The sequence below is a fragment of the Myotis myotis genome, unplaced genomic scaffold, assembly GCF_014108235.1.
Source record: "Myotis myotis isolate mMyoMyo1 unplaced genomic scaffold, mMyoMyo1.p scaffold_m19_p_6, whole genome shotgun sequence".
NCBI lineage: Eukaryota > Metazoa > Chordata > Mammalia > Chiroptera > Vespertilionidae > Myotis > Myotis myotis.
This window is the reverse complement of record NW_023416368.1, coordinates 85,994,415-86,022,386: the sequence shown is the minus strand read 5'-3', so window position 1 is coordinate 86,022,386 and position 27,972 is coordinate 85,994,415. Positions and strand designations below refer to the sequence as shown.

The 27,972-nt window shown below is 42.5% G+C and overlaps 1 protein-coding gene and 1 pseudogene across 1 annotated transcript; one reads left to right on the top strand and one right to left on the bottom strand.

Annotated features, from left to right (window-relative positions):
• The first annotated feature begins 48 nt into the window (after positions 1-48).
• Positions 49-27,972, top strand: LOC118659222 (zinc finger protein 14-like). Its single transcript, XM_036315430.1, has 4 exons — positions 49-144; positions 22,545-22,671; positions 23,086-23,155; positions 23,996-27,972. Exons 1-4 carry the CDS (start codon positions 142-144, stop codon positions 26,580-26,582), a joined length of 2,787 nt encoding a protein of 928 aa, XP_036171323.1. The 5' UTR covers positions 49-141; the 3' UTR covers positions 26,583-27,972.
• Positions 7,362-7,992, bottom strand: LOC118659223 (annotated as a pseudogene).

Below are 27,972 nucleotides of genomic sequence, written 5' to 3'. Positions count from 1 at the left end.
GCGGGCCTATGTTCAGCTTCCTCCCTGTTGTTCCTTTGCTTCAGCGGCCCTGGGATCACATCTCCCTTGTTCTGGCTTCCTCATCTGCGATCTGTAAGGTGGTGGGAGCTGCGGGCGGATCGGGGGGCCCAGGAACCAGAAATGGTGAGTGTGCGGCCGGGCGCGGGGACGGGGAGGAGGGGCGGGTGGAGCCGCCGTGGCGGGACCGTCTCTCCACGGTCCGGTCCGGAGCCTGCGGACCCGAGGCGCCGGGGGCTCCGCTGAAACTGCAGGCCCCTCGGGCTCGCAGGGTGGGGCCCAGCCGGCACCCGGGCGTCCAGTGTGTCCCCGCGGCAGGGCCTTGGGCTGCGGAGCGCGTCTGGGCAGCTCTGCACCCTCATCCCCGCGGCTCCGCAGTCGGTGCGGTGACCACGTGGAGGGTCATGGGGACAATGGTGACTCGGTCCCCGCGGTTCGTGCATGGGAGGAGCTGTGGTCTGTGGGGCCCCCTGTCCCTCCTTTCTCCCCAGAAGGACCCCGTTTTCTCCTGAGTTTAGATGTTTGTGGAGCAGGCTCTCAAGTCCACCCCCTGTCCCCCAGGCCTAGCTCTGCAGCAAATGCCTGCACTTCCAGTCTCTCCCCCGAATCCTAAATCCTCCCTTCTCTGAGTCACAGCATCTTTATCGGCTATTTATTTTTGTGGTGCTTTTCAAACTGTTAAAACACAAAATTCACCTGAATAAAATTGGAAGGTCTAATTGGCTTGATTCCGTTCACGAATCGGGCTGCATCCCATCTAGGAAATAGAATCTCAGAACAGCTGTTCAAAAGGAATGCGTTTACAATAGGCAGAAAGGAAGTGGCTTTGAGAGGTTATTAGTGAAAGAAAAGAGGGGATTGCTTCAGGCAGGGTCACCCTTCCTTAGGGGAAGGAACAGCAGGAGTCTTTAGGCAGATTAGTGTGGAACAGCAAGTTGCAGAGTGACTGGGCTAAAACTTTACTCCTGGGAGAGGTGAAACTGCAGTTACCTACAGTCCTGCACCCCTGAACCTGGGGAGGACATCTGGAGGCAGTTTTGTTGTTTTCAGTTCTCTTACAAACCTGCAGGGTGTAGCCTGCTACACACCTAGGTCATATGGTGTAGCCTGTGGGTCCTAGGCAACAAACCTGTGCAACATGCTACTGTACTGAATACTGTTGTCAATTGTGATGCAATGGCAGGAAGCAGTTATGAAAAGGTGCAGTACAAATGTGGTGTGCAAGGTAGGAAATGGTACATCCGTGTGGGGACTGACCCTGAATGGCTGCAGGACTGGAGGCTGCTCTGCAGGAGTCAGTGATCGGTGAGTGAATATGAAAGCAGAGAATGTTACTGTACACGACTGTAGACTTTATTTATTGTTTTTTAAAAATATATTTTTATTGCTTTCAGAGAGGGAGAGGGAAAGGGAGAGAGAGAGACAGAAACATCAGTGATGAGGGAGAATCATTGATTGGCTGCTTCCTGCATGGCCCCTAGTGGGGATCGAGCCTCCAACCCTGGCATGTTCCATTGACAGGTATCAAACCTGGGACCTTTCAGTCCTCAGTCGGATGTTCTATCCACTGAGCCAAACCAGCTAGGGCACCACTGTAGACTTTTCACACTGTACACTTAGGCCAGGAAATTTACAAAAAACAGATTCAATCAAGTCCAGGAGGCAATGATGGAATCTAAAGATATAGTCAACACAAGACTGCTGAGGCTGCTGCCCGCATAAACAGCATACTGCTTCACGGCAAAGTTTTCTTTCACTAAGTAGAAAGCACACAAAGATAAAGAGGATAGCATAGCAAATGCATAAACCAGTTTTTCATCATCAAGTATTCTATGTAGTGAAGGTAACTGTGTGTGCTGGACTTTCATAGGACTGGCCGCATAGGAAGCTTGTTTACACCTGCGTCATTATAAACATCTGAGTAATTCATTTCCCTATGATATTGTGATGGGTGTGACATCACTAGGTGACTCCAGTTTTTCAAATCCACTGTAATCTTTTTTTATACAAGGGATTTTATTTTTCATTAAGTTACAATTGACATACAACATTATATTAGTTTAAGGTGTACATCATAATGATTTGATATGTGTGTGTATTGTGAAGTGATCATCACAATAAGTCTTGTTAGCATCTGTCATCATACATACTTACAGAATATTTTTTCTTTTTTTGAGAAAATGCAGAATATAAAACCTTTATTGCTTAACTGAAATGTTAATTCTTGGTTACAACTATTCATATAACTGCTCCATGTAGGAATCGCAGTAGTTAACATTAAGTACAACTTTATTACCATGTATTTCTTAAGCTCATTCATGGCACATTGCCCCTTAATCCCTGAATATGCAGTTAACGGTGTTTTCAGAAATTACTATGAAACTGATCAGAGAGCTAAAATAATTTCAAAAGTCAAGTAGATATGAATCATGGCCAGAGAGCTCCTTAATTTCTCATCTTCTATAAGCTGCTTCACAAATCATTTGGAAAATCAACCTAGATGTAAACATAATAAACCACATTTCCTGTCCATTCTTGAAGTTGATCTTTCTCAAGAAACGATCGACAGCACCTGTCTTTGAAGGTGGCAGTGAGGCCTGACCCTGATACTCAAGCTGTGGTTCTAGATCAGTTTTTTGCATTGGACTGGTCAGGAGTCACTTCCTTCAGCATCTTCATCAGTGAACTTCAGTGCTTATGCGCTAATATTATCTTCTCTTTTAGCTCTGCAGTCTTTTCTGGTAGAGGCATGTTGTGAATGTCCATCTCAGATGCATTTAGTACGGCTTTTGTTTTTAAGAGATAGCATTCCATTTTGTCCATTTTGTCCCTGGAAAGGCAGATGTGACCTTTCAATGCAGCCAGGGCAACATGGGTAGAATAGAGATGGAAACCAATGGGAATCCCACAGGAACTACAGAATAAAAGGCTGTAAGTGCTGCCTTGGAGTAAACCTTCAATGCCAACAAGGAAGGGAGTTTCCAAAACAACGTTACTTGTGACCCCTGTGTGTTCCACTCCATGGAAGTCCTAAAAGAGGATCCGCCATCACAAAAGTCAGCCTCCCGCAGCTTTGCATACGAAGAGCAATGCCGCTGCAGCCCAGCAGCCATCTTCCCACGGCCGCTGCTGGGATTTCAAACAAGAATATTTTTTTTATTGTAAAGAGAACTTTTAAGATTTACTCATAGCAACTTTCAAATATGAAATGTAGTATTACTAACTGCAGTCACCTTGCTGTAACTTGCATTTCCATGACTTATTTTATAACTGGAAGTTTGTACCTTTTGATACCGGTCATCCATTTGACCCCCACCTCACCCCCATACACCACTCCCGCAACCTCTAGCAACCATCAGTCTGTGCGCTGTATCTATGGACTTGATTTTTTTTTTTTTAAATATATTTTATTGATTTTTTTACAGAGAGGAAGGGAGAGAGATAGAGAGTTAGAAACATCGATGAGAGAGAAACATCGATCAGCTGCCTCCTGCACATCTACTGGGGATGTGCCTGCAACCCAGGTACATGCCCTTGACCGGAATCGAACCTGGGACCTTTCAGTCCGCAGGCCGACGCTCTATCCACTGAGCCAAACCGGTTCCGGCTGGACTTGCTTTTTTAAAGGTTCCACAGATAAGTGAGAACACATGGTATTTCTCTTTTTCTAACTTATTTCACAAAGCATCCTGCCCTCAAGGTCCATGAATGTGTTATTACAAGTGGCAGGATTTCTTTTTCTAATGGCTGAGTAATACAATAGTATTCCTCTATGTGTGTGTATACACCATTTTCTTTAAAATGTTTTTTTTTTTTGTTTTAATTCTCACCTGAGGATGTTTTTCCATTGATTTTTGGAGAGAGTGGAAGAGAAAGGGAAAGACAGAAATATCGCTGTGAGAGGAACACATCGATTGGTTGCCTCCTGCATGTGCCTTAACAAGGGCCCTGCTTGGAAGGTTGCTTGCAGACTGGAATTGATCTGGGGACCCTTCAGTCCATAGGCTGACGCTCTAGTCACTGAGCCAAACTGGCTAGGGCTTAATTTTTTTTTCAATAAGTTGACACTATATATTAATTTCAGGTGTCAACATAGTGATTAGACATGTATAAACTTACAAAGTCTAATACATATCAGATACCACACGTGGTTAATAGAATATTATTGACTACTAGTGGCCCAGTGCATGAAATTCGTGCACATTAAAGGGATTAATTAGAGGAAGTATTTTAATATTACTATTTGCCCTTTCTCTATAATCGAAGTGTCAGAGATGAAAGAAAATTAGTAAAATGTATGTGAAAATCTTCCTCCTGTCAGAGTCTGGGGTGTGCCGCAGGACCCAGAGTCAAGTCTCTGCCCACCCATGGAGCCTCAAAATTGTACAAGACCGAGACCCGGCCGGCCTCACTGGGCGAGATCCAGACCTGGCCGGCCCCACCCTTGTCAAGCCCCGCCAGGTGGGGCGCGCAGCCTCAGGTCCCCCGTCAAGCCCTGCTGGGCAGCGGGGGCGCAGCCTCAGGGCCCCCGGGGTGGTGGGCGTGGCCTGAGGTCCCCTGCCCAGCACCAGGGCAGGGTCATGCCTTGAGGTCCCCTGTCAAGCCCTGCCGGGCTGGGGGTGCAGTCTGAGGTTCCCTAGCCTGGCACAGGGGCAGGGGGCGTGGCCTGAGGTCCCCTGTCAAGCCCACTGGGTGGGGGGCATAGACTCAGGTCCCTGCTAATTGCTCATTAAGGCTCGATACAGGAACTTGGCCTCTGCTGTGGGTGTATCCATCTTGTGTTATGGAAACCCAGTCTCCACTGTGGGCTCCGCCATCTTTGTGACAGTGCGATGGTCAATTTGCATATTCCCTCTTTATTAGATAGGATATTTTCTATGCTGTACTTTACATACCCCTCACTATTTTGTATCTACCAATTTGTGCTTCCTTTCTGTTTTTTTTGTTTGTGATTCCTCACTTGAGGCTATTTTCACATTAATTTTTTAGGGAGAGTGGAAGAGAGAGGCAAAGACAGAGAGAAACAATGATGTGAGAGAGAAACACATCAGTTGGTTGTCTCCTGCAGGAGTCTGATCCAGAGCCTGGGCCAGGGAGGAGCCTGCAACCAAGATACATGCCCTTGACCGGAATAAAACCTGGGACCCTTTGTCTGCATGCTGATATTCTATCCACTGAGCCAAACCGGCTAGGGCGTGTATTTCCTTTTTTAAAAAAATAATTCTTTATTGTTGAAAGTATTATGTATGTCACCTTTCTCCCCCCATTGGCCCCCCTCCAGCCTTCTCGCGTCCTCCTGCTCCCCGCCCCACCCTCCACCCCAGGTCTTCAGGACCCTATTGTCTGTCTCCCTGGGTTATGCATATATGCATTCAAGGCCTTTGGTTGATTAGCTCCCACCCACCCACCCTCCAACCCCTTCCCTCCAAGATTCTGCACTCTCTTCCATGCTTCAATGTCTCTGGATCCACTCCTATCATTAGTTTATTTTTTGTTACTTAGATTCCACATATGACTGAGATCATGTGATACTTGTCTTTCTCTGACTGACTTATTTTCCTTAGCATGATACTCGCCAGGTCCCTCCATGCTGTCTCAAAGGGTAAGAGATTCTTCTTTTTTATTGCTGCATAGTATTCTGTGGTATAAACGTACCACAGCTTTCATATCCACTCATCTACTGATGGGCACTTGGGCTGTTTGCAGATCTTAGCTATTGTAAATTGTGCTGTTATGAACATAGGGTTGCGTACATTGTTTCTGATTGGTGTTTCAGGTTTTCTTAGGGTATATTCTAGAAGTGGGATCACTGGGTCAAATGGCAAATCATATTTAATTTTTTAGGAAACTCCATACTGGTTTCCATAATGTTTGCACTCAGTCTGCATTCCCACCAGCAGTATACTAGGGTTCTCTTTTCTCCACATCCTCACCAGCAGTTGTCATTTGTTGATGTGTTGATGGTAGCCATTCTGACAAGGTGTGAGGTCCCTGCTAATTGCTCATTAAGGCTCGATACAGGAACTTGGCCTCTGCTGTGGGTGCATCCATCTTGTGTTATGGAAACCCAGTCTCCACTGTGGGCTCCGCCATCTTTGTGACAGTGCTATGGTCAATACCTCATTGTCCTGTTGATTTGCATCTCTGGGATGATTAGGGACTGAGCATTTTTCATGTCTCTTGGCTATCTGTATGTCCTCTTTGGAGAAGTTGCCCATTTTTTAATTCGATTGTTTGCCTTCCTTCGGTTAAGTTGTATTAGTTCCTTATATATTTTCAATATTAACCCTTTATAAGATGTACCACTGCTAAATATTTTTTCCCATACAGTGGGCTCTCTGTGTTATTGATGGTTTCTGTTGCTGTGCAGAAGATGTATATTTTGATGTAGTCCCATTTGCTTATTTTCTCCTTAGTTTCCTTTGCCTTAGGAGATGTGTCTATAAACATATTGCTAGGAGAGATGTCTCAGATTTGGCTGCCTATGGTGGTTTCTTCTAGGATTTTTATGGTTTCATGACTTACATTTAATTTAAGTCTTTTATCCATTTTGAGTTTATTCTTGTGTATGGAGTAAGTTGGTGGTCTCGTTTCATTTTTTTGCATGTATCTGCCCAATTTTCCCAACACCATTTATTGAAGAGACTCTCTTGACTCCATTGTATGCTCTGGCCTCCTTGGTCAAATATTAATGGAGCATAATGGATTGGTTCAATTTCTGGATTCTCTGTTCTGTTCCATTGATCTATATGCCCGTTCTTGTGCCAGTACCAGGCTGTTTTCATTTTGGTAGCTTTGTAGTATAACTTCAAATTCCGTGTTGTGATTCCTCCTACTTTGTTTTTCTTTCTCAAAATTGCTGCAGATATTTGGGGTCTTTTTTGATTCCATATACATTTTTGGAGTATTTGCTCTATCTCTGTGAAAGATGACATTGGTATTTTAATGGGATTTCATTGACTCTGTAGATTGCCTTGGATAGTATGGACATTTTAATGATGTTGATTCTACCAATCCATGAACAGAGTATATTCTTCCACTTGTTTATATCTTCTTCTAGCTCTGTTTTCAATATCCTGTAGTTTTCCAAGTACAGGTCTTTTGCCACCTTGTTTAAGTTTATTCCTAAGTATCTTAATTTTTTTTGTTGCCAAAGTAAATGGGATTGTTGTTTAGTTTCTCTGAGAATTTATTATTGGTGTATAAACAAGCCATCGATTTTTGGGTGTTGATTTTGTATCCTGCTACAATGCCAAATTCATTCCCCCTCCCCCCCCAAATCAATACAAGGCTTTTATTGTACATCTTTTTAGTTTCACAAAGAAGTGTGACAAATCATTCGGCATCTCGGTGTTTCTATAGCTGGATAACTTAGATCTTATTCATCAGCCCGCTGAACTGTTCCATTTTTCAGAAATATAGATACCATCCAAAAATTTTCTGATATCCTTGTTTTTAACTGTTGTGGCTTTCTGAATCAAAGCAGCTGAATTTGATACAAGTTCAATGTCATTTCCTTCAAGAATCAACTCATCTTTCTGGGCTAGAGATACTGAACAAACAACACCTGACCTCATCTGAACTCTGAGGATGTATTTTTTGCCCAAGAAATTTCTAATTTCTACAAGAGAACCATTCTCTTGAATAACAATGTTGATGGAGAAGGGAGCATACACAGATCTCATCTTGTAACAGAAGCCCAGTGTAACACCCTTGATCATGTTGTGTACAATGACTGCAGATACTGTGAACTGTGGCCAATCCCTTTCTATTTCCCCACCACTTGTCAACCCGGAGCCTATTCTTTTTCTTTCCAAGGAGACTGAGCTCTACATTGATGTGGTTGAAGTCCCTCCCCAGGGTGCCTCTGGGACCCTTCACAATAATTGTGCATCCCTTCAGAGTGATGTCCACATTTTCTGGGATGTCTACAGTCTGATTGCAGAGAACGGTCTTCATCCTCGCAATAAATGCGGCAAAAAAAGCGCCAAATTCACTATTAAATCTAGTAGTTTTATGGTGGAGTCTTTAGGTTTTACTGTGTACAACAGGGATCTTCAAACTACGGCCCGCGGGCCACATGCAAATACAAATATTGTATTTGTTCCCTTTTTTTGTTTGTTTGTTTTTGTTTTTATTTTTTCATTTTATTTTTTTATTTTTTATTTTTTTATTTTTTTTTACTTCAAAATAAGATATGTGCAGTGTGCATAGGAATTTGTTCATAGTTTTTTTTTAAACTATAGTCCGGCCCTCCAAGGGTCTGAGGGACAGTGAACTGGCCCCCAGTTTAAAAAGTTTGAGGACCCCTGGTGTACAATATCATGTCATCTGTGAATAATGAGAGTCTTACTTCCTTCTTTCTAATTTGGATGCCTTTTATTTCTTCTTCTCTGTATGCTGTGACTAGGACTTCCAGTAGTATCCTATATAATAAAAGGCTAATATGCACATTGACTAAATGGTGGAATGCCCAGTTGCTATGATGTGCACTGATCACCAGGGGGCAGATGATCAATGCAGGAGTTGCCCCCTGGTGGTCAGTGTGCTCTCACAGGGGGAGCACTGCTCAGCCAGAAGCCGGGCTCACAGCTGGCGGTAGCGGGAGGCTCTCCTGCCTCTGGGGCAGTGCTGAGGACCCCTTGGGGGATGTTGGCCTGCTGACTTAGGCTCCTCTCCACAGGGATTGGTCCTAAGCCATCAGTCGGACATCCCCCGAGGGATCTCAGACTGCAAGAGGGCACAGGCCAGGCTGAGGGACCCTCCCCCCCACCCCCTCCTGCAACCCAAGTGCCAGAATGTCTTGCACTAGGCTCTAGTGTTGAATAAGAGTGATGAAAGCAAACATACCTGTCTTGTTCCAGTTAATAGGGGAAATGCTTTTAGTTTATCCCCATTGAGTATGATGTTGGCTATAGGTTAGTTATATATGGCTTTTATCATGTTGAGATATGCTCTCTCTATTCCAACTTTGCTGAGAGTTTTTATCAAAAATGGGTGTTGACTCTTGTCAAATGCTTTTACTCTCTCTATTGATATGATCATGTGATTTTCATCTTTCAATTTGTTTATGTGATGTATCATGTTGATTGATTTGCAAATATTGTGCCAGCCTGGAATAAATCCCACTTATTATGGTGTATGATCTTTTTAAGATATTGTTGGATGCGATTTGCTAATATTTTGTGGAGGATTTTAGCATCTATGTTCATCAGTAGTATTGTCCCGTAATTCTCTTTCTTTGTAGTGTCTTTATCTGGTTTTGGAATTAGGATAATGCTGGCGCCATAAAAAGAGTTTGGAAGTGTTAAGTGTTGCTTCCTCTTGGATTTTCTGAAATAGTTTGAAGAATAAAGGTATTAGTTCTTCTTTGAATGTTTGGTGAAACTCCCCTGGGAAGCCGTCCAGACCTGGGCTTTTGTTAGCTGGGAGTTTTTTTTTATTACTGCTTCTATTTCATCAGTTGTTATTGACCTATTTAGGTTTTCTGATTCCTTCTGATTCAGTTTTAGGAGATTGTATTTTTCTAGGAATTTGTCCATTTCATCCACATTGTCCAGCTTGTTGGCATATAGTTGTTCATAGTATTATCTTACAATCCTTTGTATTTCTGTGGTGTCGGTGGTTACTTCTCCACTTTTGTTTCTGGTTTTATTTGGGTCCTTTCAAGTCAGGCTAGCTTATCAATTTTGTTTATCGTTTCAAAGAACCAGCTCTTGGTTTCATTCTTTTTTTTTTTTTTAGTCTCTATGTTATCTGTTTATGCTCTAATCTTTATTATTTCCTTCCTTTCTTCTACCTGGGCTTTTCTTCTTGTTCTCTTCCTAATTCTTTAAGTGGTAGGGTCCAATAGTTTATTGTGATTTTCTTTGTTTTTTGAGGTATCCCTGTAGTGTTATGAACTTCCTTCTCAGGTCTGCTTTTGCTGTGTCCCAGAGATTTCGAGTCATTGTGTGTTCATTTTTATTTTTTCCCATGAAGCTTTTGATTTCTATTTCTATTTCGTTGGTAACTCATTCATTGTGTAATAATATGCTATTTAGCCTTTATGTGTTTGAATGTTTTTGTGTTTTTTTACTGTAGCTGGTTTGTAATTTCATTCCACTGTGATCTGAGAAGATGCTTGATATGATTTCAGTCTTTTTGGCCTTGTAGAGACTTGTTTTGTGTCCTAATGTGGTCTATCTTTGTGTATAATCCATGTGCACTTGAGAAGAATGTATATTCTACTGCTTTGGTGTGAAATATTCTATAAATGTTGATTAAATCCATCTGATCCAGTGTGTCACTTAGAGTCATTGTCTCCTTAAGTTTCTTTCTGGAAGATCTATCCAGTGAAGTCAGCGGGGTGTTGAATTCCCTTACTATGACTATATTGTTGTTGATCTCTCTGTTAAAGTCCTCTAGAAGTTTTTTTTTTTTATGTGTTTAGGCGCTCCTATATTGAGTGCATATATGTTTAGCAGGGTTGTGTCCCCTTGTTGGAGCGATCCCTTTAATATTGTGTAGTTGAAAGAATAAAAGTGTTTAAAAGCTGTGTGTGTTTAAAGGCTGCCTGTGTTTAAAAGCTGCCTGTTTTATCTCAACTCCCCAAGGTCCCTGCCAGTGATGGGAACAAAGCCCTTAAAGCTGTCCCAGGAAACAGCCCCGAGCAAAGAGCAAGCAGAGCAAACAGTGCTCTGACAGTTAAGAAAGACAGGATATGAGATTACCAGATGGGACTGTTGACTAAGCTTAAGCCCTGTCATGAAACATGTTATTAACGAGCCCAGTTCCCCTTTGGAATTCCTTTGTTCCCCTCTTCCCCCTTCCGTGTGTAACCCCTCCCAATGTGTGGTTTTTGCCTATATATACTTGTAAGACTTTCTGCTCGGGGCTCGACTCCTCTGCTCCTGCGTGAGTTACGAGTTGAGCCCCAGCGCGCTGGAATAAAGCTTCTTGCTGTTTGCATCAAGTTGACGCCTCCTGCGGTTGATTGGGGTTGCCGTCGATCCGCGGGACAGAGTAAGGGTCTCCCTCTGGGGGTCTTACAAGTGACCTTTGTTGTCTCTTGTGATGGCTTTCATTATAACGTCTATTTTGTTAGATATGAGTGTTGCAACTCTAGCATTTTTTTTGTTTTCCATTTGCATGGAAAAATGGATTCCATCCCTTCACTCTCATCTTGTGTGTGTCTTTTGTTCTGAGATGGGGCTCTTGTAGACAGCATATAGTTGGGTCATGTTTTTGTATCCATTCAGCTACCTTATGCCTTTTGATTGGAGCATTTAATCCATATCCATTTAGGGTTATTATTGGTAGGTAGTTATTTATTGCCATTTTAATTCTGTATGCATAGGCTTCTCTCTCTGTTTCTTGTTCTTATTTACAGCAGTCCCTTTAGCAATTTTTTAAAATTTAAATTCTTTATGATTTAAAGTATTACATATAACTTCTTTTTCCTCCATTGACCTCTCCTCAGATGCTCCTACGCCCAGCACATGCACTCACCCCGTCCTGTCTGTGTCCATTGGTTATGCTTATTTGCATGCATACAAGTCCTTTGGTTGATGTCTTATCCCCCGCTCCCCTGCCATCTCTCTGAGGTTTGATAGTCTGTTCGATGCTTGTAGGTCATGCATCTATTTTTGTTCATCAGTTTACTAGTATGTTGTTCACTATATTCCACAAATGAGTGAGGTCATGTGATATTTTATTTATCTTTCTCCTACTGGCTTACTTCACTTGGCATCATGCTTTCCAGGTCCATTCATTCTGATGCAAATGGTAAGAATTCTTTTTTACCATAGTGTAGTATTCCATTGTGTAGATGTACCACAGGTTTTTAATCCACTTACCTACTGATGGGCACTTAGTCTGTTTCCAACTCTTAGCTATTGTAAATTTTGCTACTGTGAACATAGGGGTGCATATATTCTTTCTGATTGGTGTTTCTGATTTCTTGGGATCACTGGGTTAAATGGGAGTTCCGTTTGTTGATTTTGAGGAAACTCCATACTGTTTGGCTCAGTGGAAAGAGCTTCTGCCTGTGAACTACAGGGTCCCAGGTTCTATTCCAGTCAAGGACACATGACCAGGTTGTAGGCTCGATCCCCAGTGGGGAACTTGCAGGAGGGAGCCAATCCATGATTCTCTCTCATCATAGATGTTTCTATTTCTCCCTATTGCTTCCTCTCTGAAATAATAAAAATATATTTTTAAAAAAGAGTATGTAAATCTCCGCATTTATTTTAAATAAATCTGTAAAATAGAAAGGTCCAATTTAAGGCTCACTATCCACATATGCTGATCCCTGCAGCACTGTTTCTCCAGGCTCCCCGACCCCACCCCCACCCCCAATACAGTTTTGATCATTTCTTAGCAAATGTCCAACTTATACCAAAACTAGCCACTACGGCTGGATGCTCCACACTTTTATGGTGGGGCAGGGCCTCAGGAAGTCCTCAGGATGAGGCCAGCAGAGTTTATCAGATGCAAACAGACCAAAATTTGGTCTTGTGAAGGGAGGACTCTGTACAAGTCATGCCTGGAAAGAAAAAGTGACCCCAGACCTAGAGCCACACAACTCAGTTTGTGCCAGATTCTCCAGGATCCTGATCTCTGCAGGGCAGGCCCACTAAGTGTGAGGCAGGCGGGGATTGGGGGTCTCCCTTGAGGGGTAGGTGTCCGTCAGGCTTGGGGGAAGGTGGGTGGAGTGGCACTCAGTATTGAGCACCCAACTCAGGCTGTTCTGTATTCTGCCCAACCCTCAGCATGGTGGAGCCACCAGGAGGGGCGTGCTGCTGGGAGTCCAGAGGTGGGACTAGAGCATCTCTCTTGAGAAGGAGGCACCAGTCAGGTTCACAGGAATCTTTGGGAAATGACTCCTTCCCCGGAGGCACACAAGTCAGTCACTGTAGAGTCTGCTCACACTCAGGCACAGGCAGCTGACTCCTCAGCAGAGTACAAAATCTGCAGGGTTTTTCTTACCTTGTAATTAGCATTCGGACTATTCATTTAAAAAAAAAAATATATATATATATATATCTTTATTGATGTCAGAGAGGAAGGGAGAGGGAGAGAGCGATAGAAACATGAATAATGAGAAGAATAATCCATCAGCTGCCTCCTGCACATCCCCTCACTAGGGATCAAGCCTGTAACCTGGGCATGTGGCCAGACCAGGGATGGAACTGTGACCTCCTGGTTAATAGGTGGACGCTCAACCAGTAAGTCATGTGGTTTCCCCAAACTACGCATTTTTTTTAAAAAATATTTTTTTTTATTGATTTCAGAGAGGAAAGGAGAGGCAGAGAGAGAGGGAAAAAAAATCAATGATGAGAGAGAATCAGTGATTGGCTCCCTCCTGCACGCCCACTACTGGGGATCAAGCCCCCAACCCAGGCATGTGCTCTTGACCGGAATCAATCCCGGGACCTTTCAGTCCACAGGCCGAAGATCTATCCATTGAGCCAAGCCATCTAGGGCCAAACTATGCATTTTTTGATGGTTGCCTGCTACAGCTTGAGCCTCAGTCTGCTTTTGTCCCTATTGCCTCCCAATTGAACAAGCTGATAAGAAAGCCTGGGTGGTGTCTCCTATACAGTAGGCAGATGATTCAAACCACAGAATCCCTACCTGTGCAGAACGCTTGCCCAGGACCCATCTTCAAAGCCTCACATGACCATACCAGGCTCCATTTCTGGGTCTGAAGCCAGGTCTCAGCTACTTGAGAGGCCAGCCCGGCCCTCCTAAGACCTCTATGTGAGTCCTAAGGCTTTTCCTGCTCTCCTGGTGTGGGTGTGAGGGGTGTGACACACCAGCATCACTCTCATCCACACCTCTGCAGGTGAACATGACACTTGCACTTGCTGCCAGGAACAGCATATCCCAACATTACCAGCCATGTGGGTCTGACTTCTGTTTCTCAGCCTTGCTGACCTGTGGCTCTGGGTGCCAGGCTTTGCTTCCCCATGTGGCATTGCTGAGCCTGTTGTGCCTCATTTGTTTGTACCTCAGTGGGAGCTTTCGTGCATTTCTAGGCAACTGGCAGGCAGAGTATGGTATTGGGTCCTCTTGAAAGTGGTTCTGGAATCATTTGGTCTGGCTCTGCCACTTAAATAAATGTGTGACCAAATAGAGCAGGCTGATTTTTAAGTTGATGATATTGTATGGCCCATGAATGACATTATAACTAGCCACATGGCCCTTGGCAGAAATAAAGTTCCCAACCCCTGCTCTGTAGAAAAAATAAGCAGGGCTCAAGCAGGCAGCTTGTCTTACTCCTTCCTCTCCCTGGACCTAACACAAGAGAGGTTTTCCTATTTTGTCATTGCTCTACTGAATAGATCATTGGTTTTCAGGCATCACAAGTGGTGAGTGGAAACCTTTTCTCTGTTCCCTACACATAAGACATCAGTGGGTATGATGTCTCTCTGGGAGCAGCATTAAGGGAAATATGCTATTGGGCATGTCCTATGCCTGAGATAGACTGTCCTGCTGCTTCTGGAACTCAAAGGTGAGGTCAGAAATGAGACCAGTTGGGAGAAGAGCCCCTAGAGTAGCATCAAGTTTTTGGAGAAAATCACTTTGTAAGTTTTATGTCTACAAATTGAAGATTTAAAAAAAAAACCCTATTGAGATGACATTGGCTGATAAAATTATAGAAGTTTCAAGTGTATAATTCCATAACACATCATGTCTATATTGTATTGTGTGTTCCCCACCCAAAGTCCCCTTCCATCACCATTTAATCCTCCCCTTTACCCTTTTCCACTTCCTCACACTCCCCTTTCCCTCTGGAACCCCATGCTGTTTTCTGAGTCTAAGATTTTGTTTGTGTTGTTTACTCCCTCCCCCTTTTCTCATCCCCTCCCATCTGACAGCTGTCAGTCTGTTCTCTATTTATATGAGTCTCTGTATACTTCATTAATTTCTCTTCTTTACATTGTAAATATAAATGATATCATGTGATATTTATGTTTTTCTTACTGCTTTTCTTCACTAATTATAATGCACTCCAGGTCCATTCATGTTGTCATGGAGGGTAAGTTTTCCTTCATTTTTATGGCTGAGTAAAATTCAATTGAGTTGTACCATGGCTTTTTTATCCACTCACCTATTGATGGGCAGGAGTGCATATTTTCTTTTGCTTTAGTGTTTTGAGTTTTTTTGGATATATTCCCAGAAGTGAAATGGCTGGGTCATTGCCCGGTTGACCTACAGATTCTGAGTGATAGATGAATGGATTACTCTGGCACAAAGTTTGCTGTGAAAGAGAGGCCTAAGGTACTACCTGGCTAAAGGAACCCAGGGAGCCTTGATTGCCTGCCACATTAGGCTGTTATTGTAACAGCAGTTTAAGATAAAGTTTATCTTTCAGGTATATTCAGTAAGAGATGTAATTTTGGGAGGACACTTGTGTTTGTAATATCCTTTAAGCAAGGACCCCCAAAGACTTGTGTTTGTAATATCCTTTAAGCAAGGACCCCCAAAGATTAAGTATAAGGATTCCAGTAAACACCCGGTCTCTGCACATGCACAGAATTGTTTGGAAAGGTCAAGGAATAATTAGGGGCACTGCCTTTGGCACACCCCTAGGTCAGAATTTTTTTTTTTTAAATATATTTTATTGATTTTTCACAGAGAGGAAGGGAGAGGGATAGAGAGTTAGAAACATTGATGAGAGAGAAACATCAATCAGCCATCTCCTGCACACCCCCCACTGGGGATGTGCCCTCAACCAAGGCACATGCCCTTGACCAGAATCAAACCCGGACCCTTCAGTCCGCAGGCCGACGCTCTATCCCCTGAGCCAAACCGGTCAGGGCACTAGGTCAGAATTTTCATAAACAGGGCAGGCAGCCATCCACACACTTCCCTTTTTCCAGAATGTCCTTACAAACTTTCCAACCAAGTCTCGGGTGCTTCCCAACATCTTCCCCTTTTTGTTTTGCTGAATGTATTGGTAGAAGACAGAGAGAGGTGATGAACTTTCTGCTTTGGAATATTGGAGTCTGTGAAATGCATTTACTGTTCCAGTTCTGATTTTACAGGCTATGAGAAAAACAAAAAGAGGAATGGTTAGTTATCTGGAATGTGTAGAGTGTGAGTACACTCCAATAATTGCTAATCATTGGCCGTCAGCTTCATCATCATTCCCCAGGATATTCGGGGGCCATCTAGGTCTGGGGAAGGAGCATCATTCGGGGCTGTGGAGTTCCCAGGCCCAAATTCTTCATTTCGGGAAGAGGATTGGTCCCGTGCCATGCCATGGCAGGGTTTAATCTGGCGAGCTGAAATCCACAATGGCCCTGTAGAGCTAGAAGCACACACATATCCTCTCCTCCATGTTAATAATTCATTGGGTCTCATCTAGTTATTAGTGTCCTATCTCGCCACAAGACTTGTGATTTCTGAGATGGGGTTTAGGTCAAGTGCTGTTCTACAGAGGATTGAAAATGATCATTCAGATTCAAAAAATTAAGAATAAAGAATGCTTTAGATAGTAGTGTAGCAGGGTCCTTCAGTCCAGTACCCCCCTTTTTTGTTTACTAGCATACCCTTCAGGGTACCATGCGCACATTCAATGGTGGCCTGCCCTTGTGGATTGTAAGGCATTCCCATGGAATGCTGAATGGACAAAGGTCTGCAAAAGGGAGGAAAGCCAAGGCTGCTATAAGCAGGCCCATTATCAGTTTTTCTTGGTTTATATAGCTAAAATTGAAAACAGGTCTTATTGAATTCATGCAAAGAACTTTATTGCTACTTATTAAAAACTAGAGACCCAGTGCACAAAAATTTGTGCACTCGGGGGGGAGGGGGTCCCTCAGCCCGGCCTGTGCCCTCTCGCAGTCTGGGACCCCTTGGGGGATGACCACCTGTTGGCTTAGGCCCGCTGCACACCCCCCACTGGGGATGTGCCCACAACCAAGGCACATGGGGTATTGGGCCTAAGTTGGCAATCAGACATCCCTCTAGAAGCCTGGGAGCCCTTGGGGGATGTCCACTTGCCATTGGGGAGCAGGCCTAAGCTGCAGTTGGCCATCCTTGGCACTGCTGAGGAGGCGGGAATGGCTCCCACCACCACCGCTGTACTGGCAGCCGGCAGCCTGACTTGTGGCTAAGCAGAGCTCTCCCTGTGGGAGTGCATTGACCACCAGGGGGCAGCTTCTGCATTTAGTATCTGCCCCCTGGTGGTCAGTGTGTGTCATAGCGACCAGTCATTCCCAGCCATTCTGCTGTTAGGATCAATTTGCATAGTACCCTTTAATTATATAAGAGTGCCTGGCCTGCCTGGGTGAGTGGCTGATGGCTAAGCCCTTCAGCGGGGACCCTCACCCGATGAGGGTGTGGCCAGCCTGGGTGAGGAGATGATGGCTCTTTGCAGGCTGGCCACAGCCCCTTCAGGGTGGGGGTCCCTGCTGGGGTGCCTGGCCAGCCTGGATGAGGGGCTGATGGCTGTTTGCAGGCTGGCCACAGCCTCTTCAGGGTGCAGGGTCCTACTGGGGTGCCTGGCCTGTCTGGGTGAGGGGCTGAGGGCCGTTTTCAGGCTGACTAAGCCCTTCAGTGGGGACCATCACCCTATGAGTGTGTGGCCAGCCTGGGTGAGGGGCTGTTGGCTGTTTGTTAGCTGGCCACAACTCCCAGCCACCCAAGCTCCCAGTGGAGGCTGGCTGGAAGCAGGTATCTGGGATTTATTTGTCTTCTATAATTGAAACTTTGTTGCCATGAGCGGAGGCCACAACCAGCTCAGGGCAGGCGGGAAGCTTGGCTTCCTCCATCGCCCGGGCAACCAAGCCTTCTGCTTGCTCCAGCTCCGTGGCTGCCTGCCGCAATCTTGGTTGGGTTAATTTGCATATAGTTGCTCTGAATGGCTGGTGGGCATAGCAGAGGTACGGTCTATTAGCATCTTTGTCTTTTATTAGTGTAGATTGCCAATTACTGGAGGGACAGGTAGGTAGAGAAATATATAACTTACAAAATTGCTTTAAAAATGCTTCCTTCTATCTAAAAAACAAAAAGAATCAGCAGTACTTGCAAATGACATGGAATATTGTCTTATCTGCAAAACACAATATTCCTGAATAACAGAGCTATAGATGAAAGCAAAATATAGTTATTATTTGACAAAGTTTTCCATGTGCTTTAAGCAGAAAATTTTCCTTCATGGGAGAGGAAACAACTACTTGATGCATTCCAGAGACTATTGGAGCGATCTAAAGCCAATTCTATGTCAAGAGAAAGTTTCTTGCCGAAACCGGTTTGGCTCAGTGGATAGAGCGTCGGCCTGCGGACTGAAGGGTCCCAGGTTCGATTCCGGTCGAGGGCATGTACCTGGGTTGCGGGCACATCCCCAGTAGGAGATGTGCAGGAGGCAGCTGACCAATGTTTCTCTCTCATCGATGTTTCTAACTCTCTATCTCTCTCCCTTCCTCTCTGTAAAAAAATCAATAAAATATATTTAAAAAAAAAAAAAAAAAGAAAGAGAAAGTTTCTTAAAATTCAAACCCTGGAAGGATTGTCAAATTTATTTTTCCAGAAGTTCATATATCAAAGTGTATTAAGCACAAACAGGCTAGTGAACTTCAGTTCCCATGATGAAAAGATGGCTTTAAAAGAACTTCCTGATTAATAAAGCCATTTTAATAATTTATAGAACTCTTGCTTCCTGGGTACAAAAACAGGAAAGATCCTTTTCCTTTTAACAGACTAGAAAAGGATTATCCAAAATAAGGTTTATTCTCTAACTTCATTTGTCCTTGGGTGTGGTCAGCAAATGACACTAATTGGATTTCTGCTGTCTGTCTCCTTGAGTCCATTGATAGAAGGCATTTACCATCTGGTTATACCCTCTGGTTAGGGAGGCAAAATGCAAATCATTTACTCTTTCTTTTTTTAAAAAATATAGTTTATTGATTTTTTACAGAAAGGAAGGGAGAGAGATAGAGAGTTAAAAACATCGATGAGAGAGAAACATTGATCAGCTGCCTCTTGCACATCTCCAACTGGGGATGTGCCCGCAAACCAGGTACATGCCCTTGACCGGAATCGAACCTGGGACCCTTCAGTCTGCAGGCCGACGCTCTATCCACTGAGCCAAACTGGTTTCAGCCAAATCATTTACTCTTAAGTGTCCTTGATTTAGGGAAGATGGGTTTTACTAGATGGCTCCAAATTGCTGTTTAACCATCTTCAATTTTCCCATTCCCCTTGTCCTGGCTTACTGTCCTGTGTCATTTCTACAATTTCTTTTTAACATTTCTCATCACAAAATCCCATAACTTCCACAAACTTTCTACCACTTTCTCAAATCTTTCTTCAGACACCTTATAACTCAGAAGTAACCAGCTTTAGATTCCACTTTCTTTTTCCTTCAAACTGCAGCTTCATGCCTCATGCCTTCCATTACACCAATGCCATATTTCTTTCCAATTAGAATTCTTAACCCTTAATAATCTTAATTTTTAGGTGGCATGTAAGTAACGTTCCTCAGATGGGCAATACATTACATTTTAAAAGCTGCTTCAAATAAAATACAAGACTTATTCATTAACAGATTCAAATCTATTCTCTAGATCAGTGGTTCTCAACCTTCTGGCCCTTTAAATACAGTTCCTCATGTTGTGACCCAACCATAAAATTATTTTCATTGCTACTTCATAACTGTAATGTTGCTACTGTTATGAATCATAATGTAAATATCTGATATGCAGGATGGTCTTAGGCGACCCCTGTAAAAGGGTCGTTCAACTGCCAAAGGGGTTGCGACCCACAGGTTGAGAACCACTGCTCTAGATTCTCCATATGACGCAAATTCAGATTAACATTTCAGTATCCTGTTATTTCAAAATACCTAGATATTTAATAATTTTTACTATTTAAGCCAGCAAACTCGAAAGTTTTAAGTTACCAAAGACTTTGGGGAACTCTTTAGGCATATATAATTAGCCCTAATAAAGTTTTATCATATACCCTTCATTTTATTTATTTATTTATTATTTATATATTTTTTATTGATTTCAGAGAGAAAGGGAGACGGAGAGAGAGATAGAAACATCAATGATGAGAGAGAATCATTGATAGGCCGCCTCCTGCACACCCCCTTGTGGGGATCGAGCCTGCAACCTGGGCATGTGCCCTTGACTGGAATCGAACCTGGGACCCTTCAGTCCACAGGCTGATGCTCTATCCACTGAGCCAAACCAGCTTCATTTTAGTTATATTTGTTTTGCCTTAACAAAATAAGTATGATGACCAGGCCAGCGGGGCGGGGGGCAGTGAAGGGATGCCAGGCTGGCATGAGGGGCAGTAGGTGTTGACTAGGACAGTGTGGGGGGCAGCTGGGGACAACCAGGATGGCAGGAGAGACAGTTGGGAGTGACCAGGCTGGCAGGGAGGGCAGTACGAGGCAAATATGCTGGCGGGAGGGGGCAGTTAGGGGCGAACATGCTAGCGGGGCGGGGGGGCAGTGATGGAAAACCAGGCCAGCAGGGGGGGCAGTTGGGGGCGATCAGGCAGGTAGGCAGGTGAGCAGTTAGCACCCAGTGGTCCTGGATTGTGAGAGGGATGTCCGTCTGCTGGTTTACTGGCAGTCAGACATCCTCTGAGGGGGCCCGGATTGGAGAGGGTACAGGCTGGGCTAAGGGGACCACCCCTCACCTCCCCGTGTACGAATTTTGTGCACCGGGCTTCTAGTAAGTTATAATAGTCTGCAAAAGGCCCTTTAATTGTTTCCTTGTAACCAAGGCACTATTTGCTTTTCACAGCTGTTTAAACACTATTATATATTGTTGCCATCTGTGGTGCAACCAGCGGGGCCATCAGGGGCACTGCTCCCACCTGCATTGGCCTGGTGCCACTCGCTCGCCGGCATTGCCCCCCCACCTTAATGGCCTTTCCCCATCTGTGCAGTAACAGGCGGGGTTTTGGGGGCATCCACTCTCATCCGCCTTGGCCTAGTGCCATCTGCTCACCTACTGCACCAACCCATAGCAGTCCTGCTCTCATCAGGGCCCATCGGGGCCAGCACTGCCTCCACTGCCACCCTCTACACATTGAAGCCCACCATGTTCCGTGCTGCCCCCTGGTGGTCAGCGCAAATCATAGCAAGCAGTGGAACTCCCAGTTGCTCAAACTCCTGGGGACAATTTCCATATTGTCCTTTTATAATACAGGATACTATCTTTACTTTATTGTGCATTCTTGCTTCATTTGTCAACAGTTCCGTGACCATAAAGGCATGGGTTTAATATCTAGGCTCTCTGTTCCATTCCACTGATTTATATGCTGTTTATATACCAGGACCATGCTGTTTTGATTGCTATAGTCTTGTAGTACAGTTGGATATTAGGTAGTGTGATTCATCCACATTTGTTCTTATTTTTCATGATTGCTGTTGCTATTCAGAGTGTTTTGTGGTCTATATAAAATTTTTGATTATTCTAGTTATGTGAGATTTATCTTGGGTATCTTGATAGGAATTGCATTGAATCTATAGATTGCTTTGGGTAGTATGGACATTTTAATTATATTAATTTTTCCTCCATAAATACCATATATGCTTCCATTTATAGTTTACATTCCAATTACAGTTAACGTTTAATTTCATTTTATATTAGTTTCTGTTGAAATTAATTTCAACATGAAAATATTGCAGCTATCACTAAATGCCCTTGGACATACCAAGTCTTAAATTGTTCCTCAAGGTCCAGGCCCTGGTTATAGTATCACAATTCTGCTGGAAAGACTTCTTTTTAGTGTGATATTATCATTTCAATATACGTGTCTATGTGTCCTAAAAATCAGTGTGAAGTAACCCTGAGGCTCATGAGTAGAGGACTTTTGTAGAGGGCTAAGTTGCCCTATCTTGCTCATACCTGAGCTCTAACTCTAACTTACTATCTCCAGGAAATGAGAGAGGCAAAAGAAGGTTGAACTGAGTTACTAACAAATATTATAAAAGCGAATGATCATTCATACTCCTTCATAAGAATATTTTCATTCATTCAGGTGTATCTGACTATTTCTGATAATTTGGAGTACTTCAGGAAATATGGCCAAGTACACTTTGTTCTAATTTGAATTTCCACACATTGCCTGGCCTCTCCTGTTTGGTGATGAGAATAGAAGAAAAAGCTATGAGGCCTTTATTGTATTCAAAGTCATTAAAACTTTATGCAGACATTACTGTATGTTTCATGGACTGCTGCATCAAATGGTGGTTATAATAGAGATGCATTTTCTCACAAGGAATTGATGGGCTTAAAACAGAAGTATTTTAACTTATTAATATAGAAGTTGTTCAAGGTGTTCTTTACCCTGACATTAGAGAGCAAAGAAGAGTTGAAGTGATCACCATAAAATCATATCAATAAATTCCTCTCTTGAGGAAGTGAATATGGCAAATTAATAATATTCTCACAATCAAGTCATAGACTGAATGTTGGGGATCATGTGTCCTATGTGAACTTCCTATGAATTATGTATGGGTCCCCAGGGTTGTCTATCTCATCCATTCTCCTATATGTATATGTGGGATGTTTTAGGACTCAGTGGCCTTTGAGGATGTTAATGTGGAGTTCACCATGGAGGAGTGGGCTTTCCTTGATCCCACCCAGAAGAAACTGTACACAGATGTGATGTTGGAAACCTTCTGGAACCTGGCATCAGTAGGTAGGTATCACAAATTATTTTTTAATATATATTTTTACTGATTTTAGAGAGGAAGGAGAGGGAGAGAATGGGAGAAAAATCAATGATGAGAGAAAATCACTGATTTGGTACTTCGTGCGTGCCTCACACTGGGGATCTAGCCTGCAAACCAGTCCTACTGGAAATTGACCTTTGACCTCCCAGTTTATACTGGTTCATAGGTTGACAGTCAACCACAGAGCACCTCTGGCCTGCAACCACTTGTTACTTAAGCAATTAGAAAACGAGTATTGCTTGCTCATCAATGCTGTTTCAAAAACTGAAATATGGAAAGGGAGTATACTGGTAATTAAACCAGGAATGATCACAACTCATTGTGTACTTAAAATCTAACCATTTTTTATATTCTTTAATAGTTTATAATGCTTTTTCTAGCCTGTATTTTAGAACAACGTGATGACCATGACAGTGAAGATCAGTATAAGAAGAATGGGATGAATCTTAGGTGAGTTTCATTGACATGAGAAAGCATTAAGAGCGTCTTTGTGTGTGTGTGTTTTTTAATATATTTTTTATATATTTATTTTATTCATTTGTATGTTTAATTTTTTTTAAATTTACTTCAGAGAGGTAGGAAGAGGGAGAAAGAGAAAGAAACAATGATGAGAGAGAATTATTGATGGCTGCCTCCTGCATGCACCACATTTGTAATCATGACTGGAACCTGGGATTGTGCCCTGACCAGAAATTGCACTATGACTACCTGGTTCAGAGGTTCAGTGAGACTCGCTGGTGGTGCAAAAATATGCTATTATTGATTTTGATATATTGTGTTGAGAGTGAGAGATAAAAAAATCAGGAGACTGCCTCCTGCATGTCCTGTACTGGGTTTAATAAGTCTGCAATCTGGCCATGTTCCCTTTCAGGGAATTGAACCAGTTAGCCCCTGGTGTGTGGGTCTATCCTGAACCACTGAGCCCTATGACCCAAGTCCAGAAAAGCAAAAACAGATAATCCAATTGTATCAGTCCAGTTTTAAATGTATTGATTTTTAGAATAATCTCATCAAAATGTGTTTTTTTTTTTGAAATATGACCTCAATGTTTAGTATATAAGAAATAATTACACTTGGAAACAATATACAGAAGTACCATTAATGAATATAAGTGTTTTCATAATATCTATGATCCAGCCTATATCAGAAGTTTTAAGATATCCACTTTCAAAAATGGAATGTTCAGAAGCCCCACCCTTTCTTAGAAAATGTTAAAAATGTCATTGTCATGCTATTAATAAATATTAAATTGTTAACAGAGTATTAATAATATGCTTCTGATTTTTACAGCAATCGTATTGTAGAGAGACTCTGTACAAGGAAGGATGGTAGTCAATGCAGAGAAAACTTCAGCCAAATTCCAAATCATAATGAAAAGAAGGAAACTCCTACTGAAATAAAACAACCTAAATCCAGGTTGTGTAGGCAAATCTTCATACGTTACTTATCCTTGAATAACCACCTGAGCTCTCACATTGGACCCAAACTGTACCTGTGTCAGGAATACAAAGAAATACCTTATAAATATAAGGAATGTGAGAACGTTTTCAAGCCTCACCAACATATTCAGAGCCATGAAGGCAGCCCCAGTGGCAAAACTTTCCACTATTCAACTTCCCTTAGAAATTATAAAAGAACGTATATCGCTGGGAAACCATATGAGTGTGAGCAATATGGGAAAGGCTTTAATCGTCTCACTTACTTTGAACTTCACAAAAATACTCATAGCGGAGAGAAACCTTATCAAAGTAAGCAACGTGGCAAAGCTTTCAGTTCTCCCAAGTACTCTGGAGAAAATGATAGAACACACATTGCAGAAAAGCCATATCAATGTAAGAAATCTGGAAAAGCTTTAAGTTACACTTCACTTAGAAATCAGGAAAGAACACACACTGGTGAGCAACCTTATGAATGTGGGAACGTCTTCCATCAGCTCAGGTCTTTTGGAGAACATAATAGAAGTCATGCCAGAAAGAAGCCTCATGAATGTAAGGAATGTGGTAAAACATTCTGTCATCGCTATTCCCTTATAATTCACCAAAGAATGCATACTGGGGAAAAGCCCTATGAATGTAAGCAGTGTGGGAAAGCTTTCGTATTTTCCACTTCTCTTCGAAATCATGAAAGAATGCATACTGAGAAGAAACCCTATAAATGTAAGCAATGTGAGAAAGCCTTCCATTATAGCAGCTGTCTTGGAAAACATAAACGATGTCATGACGGAAAGAAGCCTCATGAATGTAAGGAATATGGTAAAACATTGCATCATCCCTATTCCCTTAGAAATCATGAAAGAACTCATACTTGGGTAAAATGCTATGAATGTAAGCATTGTGGTAAAGGTTTCTATTATCACTCTTACCTGCAAGATCATGAAAGAACTCATACTGGGGAAAAATCAAATGAACGTCAGCTATGTGGTAAAGTTTTGTCTTATTCAACTTCCCTCCAAGATCATAAAAGAACTCATTCTGAGAAAAAATGCTATGAATGTAAGCAATGTGGGAAAGCATTCAGTTCCAGCAGCTCTCTTGCAAATCATAAAATAAGTCATGATGAAAAGAAGCCTCATGAATGTAAGGAATGTGGCAAAACATTCCATCATCACTATTCCCTTAGAAATCGTAAAAATACTCATACTGGAATGAAAACCTATGAATGTAAGGTTTGTGGTAAACTTTTCTCTTATTCAGCTGCTCTTCTATATCATAAAAGAATGCATACGGGTAAAAAACCCTATCATCCCTCTTCCCTTAGAAATCATGAAAGAACTCATACTGAGGAAAATCCCTATGAATGTAAGCATTGTGGCAAAGGTTTCTATTTTCTATCTGCCCTCCAACGTCATGAAAGAACTCATACTCGGGAATATCGTTATGAATGTAAGCATTGTGGAAAAGGTTTCTATTACAAGTCTTCTTTCCAAGATCATGAAAGATCTCATACTGGGGAAAAACCCTATAAATGTAAGGTTTGTGGTAAAGTTTTCTCTTATTCAACTTCCCTTAAATATCACAAAAGAATGCATAGTGGGGAAAAACCCTATCAATGTAAGGAATGTGGGAAAGCCTTCATTTTCCCCAGCTCTCTTGGAAAGCATAAAAGAATTCATGATGGAAAGAAGCCTCTTGAATGTAAGGAATGTGGTAAAACATTCTATTATCAATATTACTTCCAAATTCATGAAAGTATTCATACTGGTGTAAAACGTTATGAGTGTAAGCAATGTGGTAAAGCTTTCTATTATCCATCTTCCCTCCGAAATCATGAAATGACTCATAATAAGGAAAAACCCTATGCATGTAAGCAATGTGGGAAAGTCTTCAGTTACCTCAGTTCTCTTCGATGTCATCAAAGAATTCATGATGGAAGGAAGCCTCATGAATGTAAGGCATGTGGTAAAACATTCCATCATCCCTGTAAACTTAGATATCATTTAAGAATTCATACTGGGGAAAAACCCTATGAATGTAAGCATTGTGGTAAAGCTTTCTATTATCTGTCTGCCCTCCAAAGTCATGGACGAACTCATACTGGCATAAAATGCTATGAATGTAAGCAGTGTGGTAAAGGTTTCTATTATAAATCTTCTCTTCAACGTCATGATAGAACTCATACTGTTGTAAAATCCTATAAATGTAAGCTATGTGGTAAAGTTTTGTCTTCTTCAACTTCCATTCAATATCATGAAAGAATCCATACTGGGGAAAAGCCCTATCAATGTAAGGAATGTGGGAAAGCCTTCATTTCTCCCTGCTCTCTTGGAAGTCATAAAAGAAGTCATGAAGAAAAGAAGTCTCATGAATGTAAGGAATGTGGGAAAACCTTTCCTTTTCCCTCTTTACTTAGAAGACATGAAACAATTCATACTGGATGAAAACCCTATGAACGTAAGCATTATGGTAAAAGTGTATCTTATCCAGCTTCCCTCCCATAAAATGATAGAACACGTACTGGAAAAAAAAAACCATGTATGTCAGGCTTTTAGTCTTCCTGCATCTCTTAGAGATCATAAAAATATACATACTGGGGAGAAACTCTACGACTGAAAGCAATGTGAGGAAGCCCTTTCTGCCAAATGTCTTAGTGAACATAAACTAATTCATCATGGAAAGATGTCTCATGAATGTAAGGAATGTGGTAAAACTTTCTTTTATCCCTCTTTGCTTAGAAATCATGAAAAAATTCATACTTGGGAAAAACCCTATGAATGTAACCATTGTGGTAAAACTTTCTCTTCTCCACGTTCCTGCCAACATCATAAAAGAACTCATACTAAGGAAAAACTCTATGAATGTTATCCATGTGGAAAACCATTTATTAATCCCAGTTCCCTTCAAAATCACAAAAACACTAATAATAGTGGAGAGAAATTATAAAGAATGAAAGAATTCACACTGAAAATAAGCCCTATTGTGTAAAGATTGTAGAAAAGCCTTTGACCATCCCGGTTCTTTTTTTTTTTTTTTTTTTTTTTTTCATCCTCACCAGAGGATATTTTTCCATTGAGACAGTGGAAGTCAGAGAGTAAGACAGAGAGCAATATTGATATGAAAGAAACAAATCAGTTCGATGCCTCCTGCACATCCCCAGCCATTTAAGCACACAGTGCAGAAAAGCTCTATGAATGTAATGAATGTGGTCAAGTTTTCAGTTTCTCCAAGTCTCTTAGAAAGCATTGAAGGAAGAACACATACTAGGGAAAAACATTATCAATGAAAGCATTGTGGGAAAACCTTATGTTGTGTCACACATCTTTCAAGACATAAAAGAAGACATGATGGAAATAAGCTTCATGAAGGGGCCTGGCTCAGAGTGCGGGGTTGCAGGAGGAGTTACAGGGTGGGGTGGGTTCCCTAACACATCGGCTTTGCCTTTTTATCCTGGTTCTTCACCAGGGTAGTTTGCTGGGTGATGGTTGTGTGGGGGCTTCCCAGCCCACATGCAGTGTGAATCTGCTCTGGGAACTGAGCTCTGCACCTGGCCTCACAGTCCAGGCTCTGTGTGTGGCCTCGGTGCTCGACTGCTGGGCTCCCCTCTATCCCACTGGCACGTGCAGGGCGAATTGTTATGCCCAGACTTCAACATGCCCCAAAGGACATCACCAGGGAGCACTGAGTCCGATGCAAAAGCATAGAGTCTTTATTCCAGCCTGGGACTTGGTCCCTCTGCCTCCCCTACCGACGCAGCAGTAGGGTGCGAGAGAGCCCGTAGTTCCAAGAGAACAAAGAATTTATAGGGCTTGGGGTCGGGGGGTGGGGGCACAC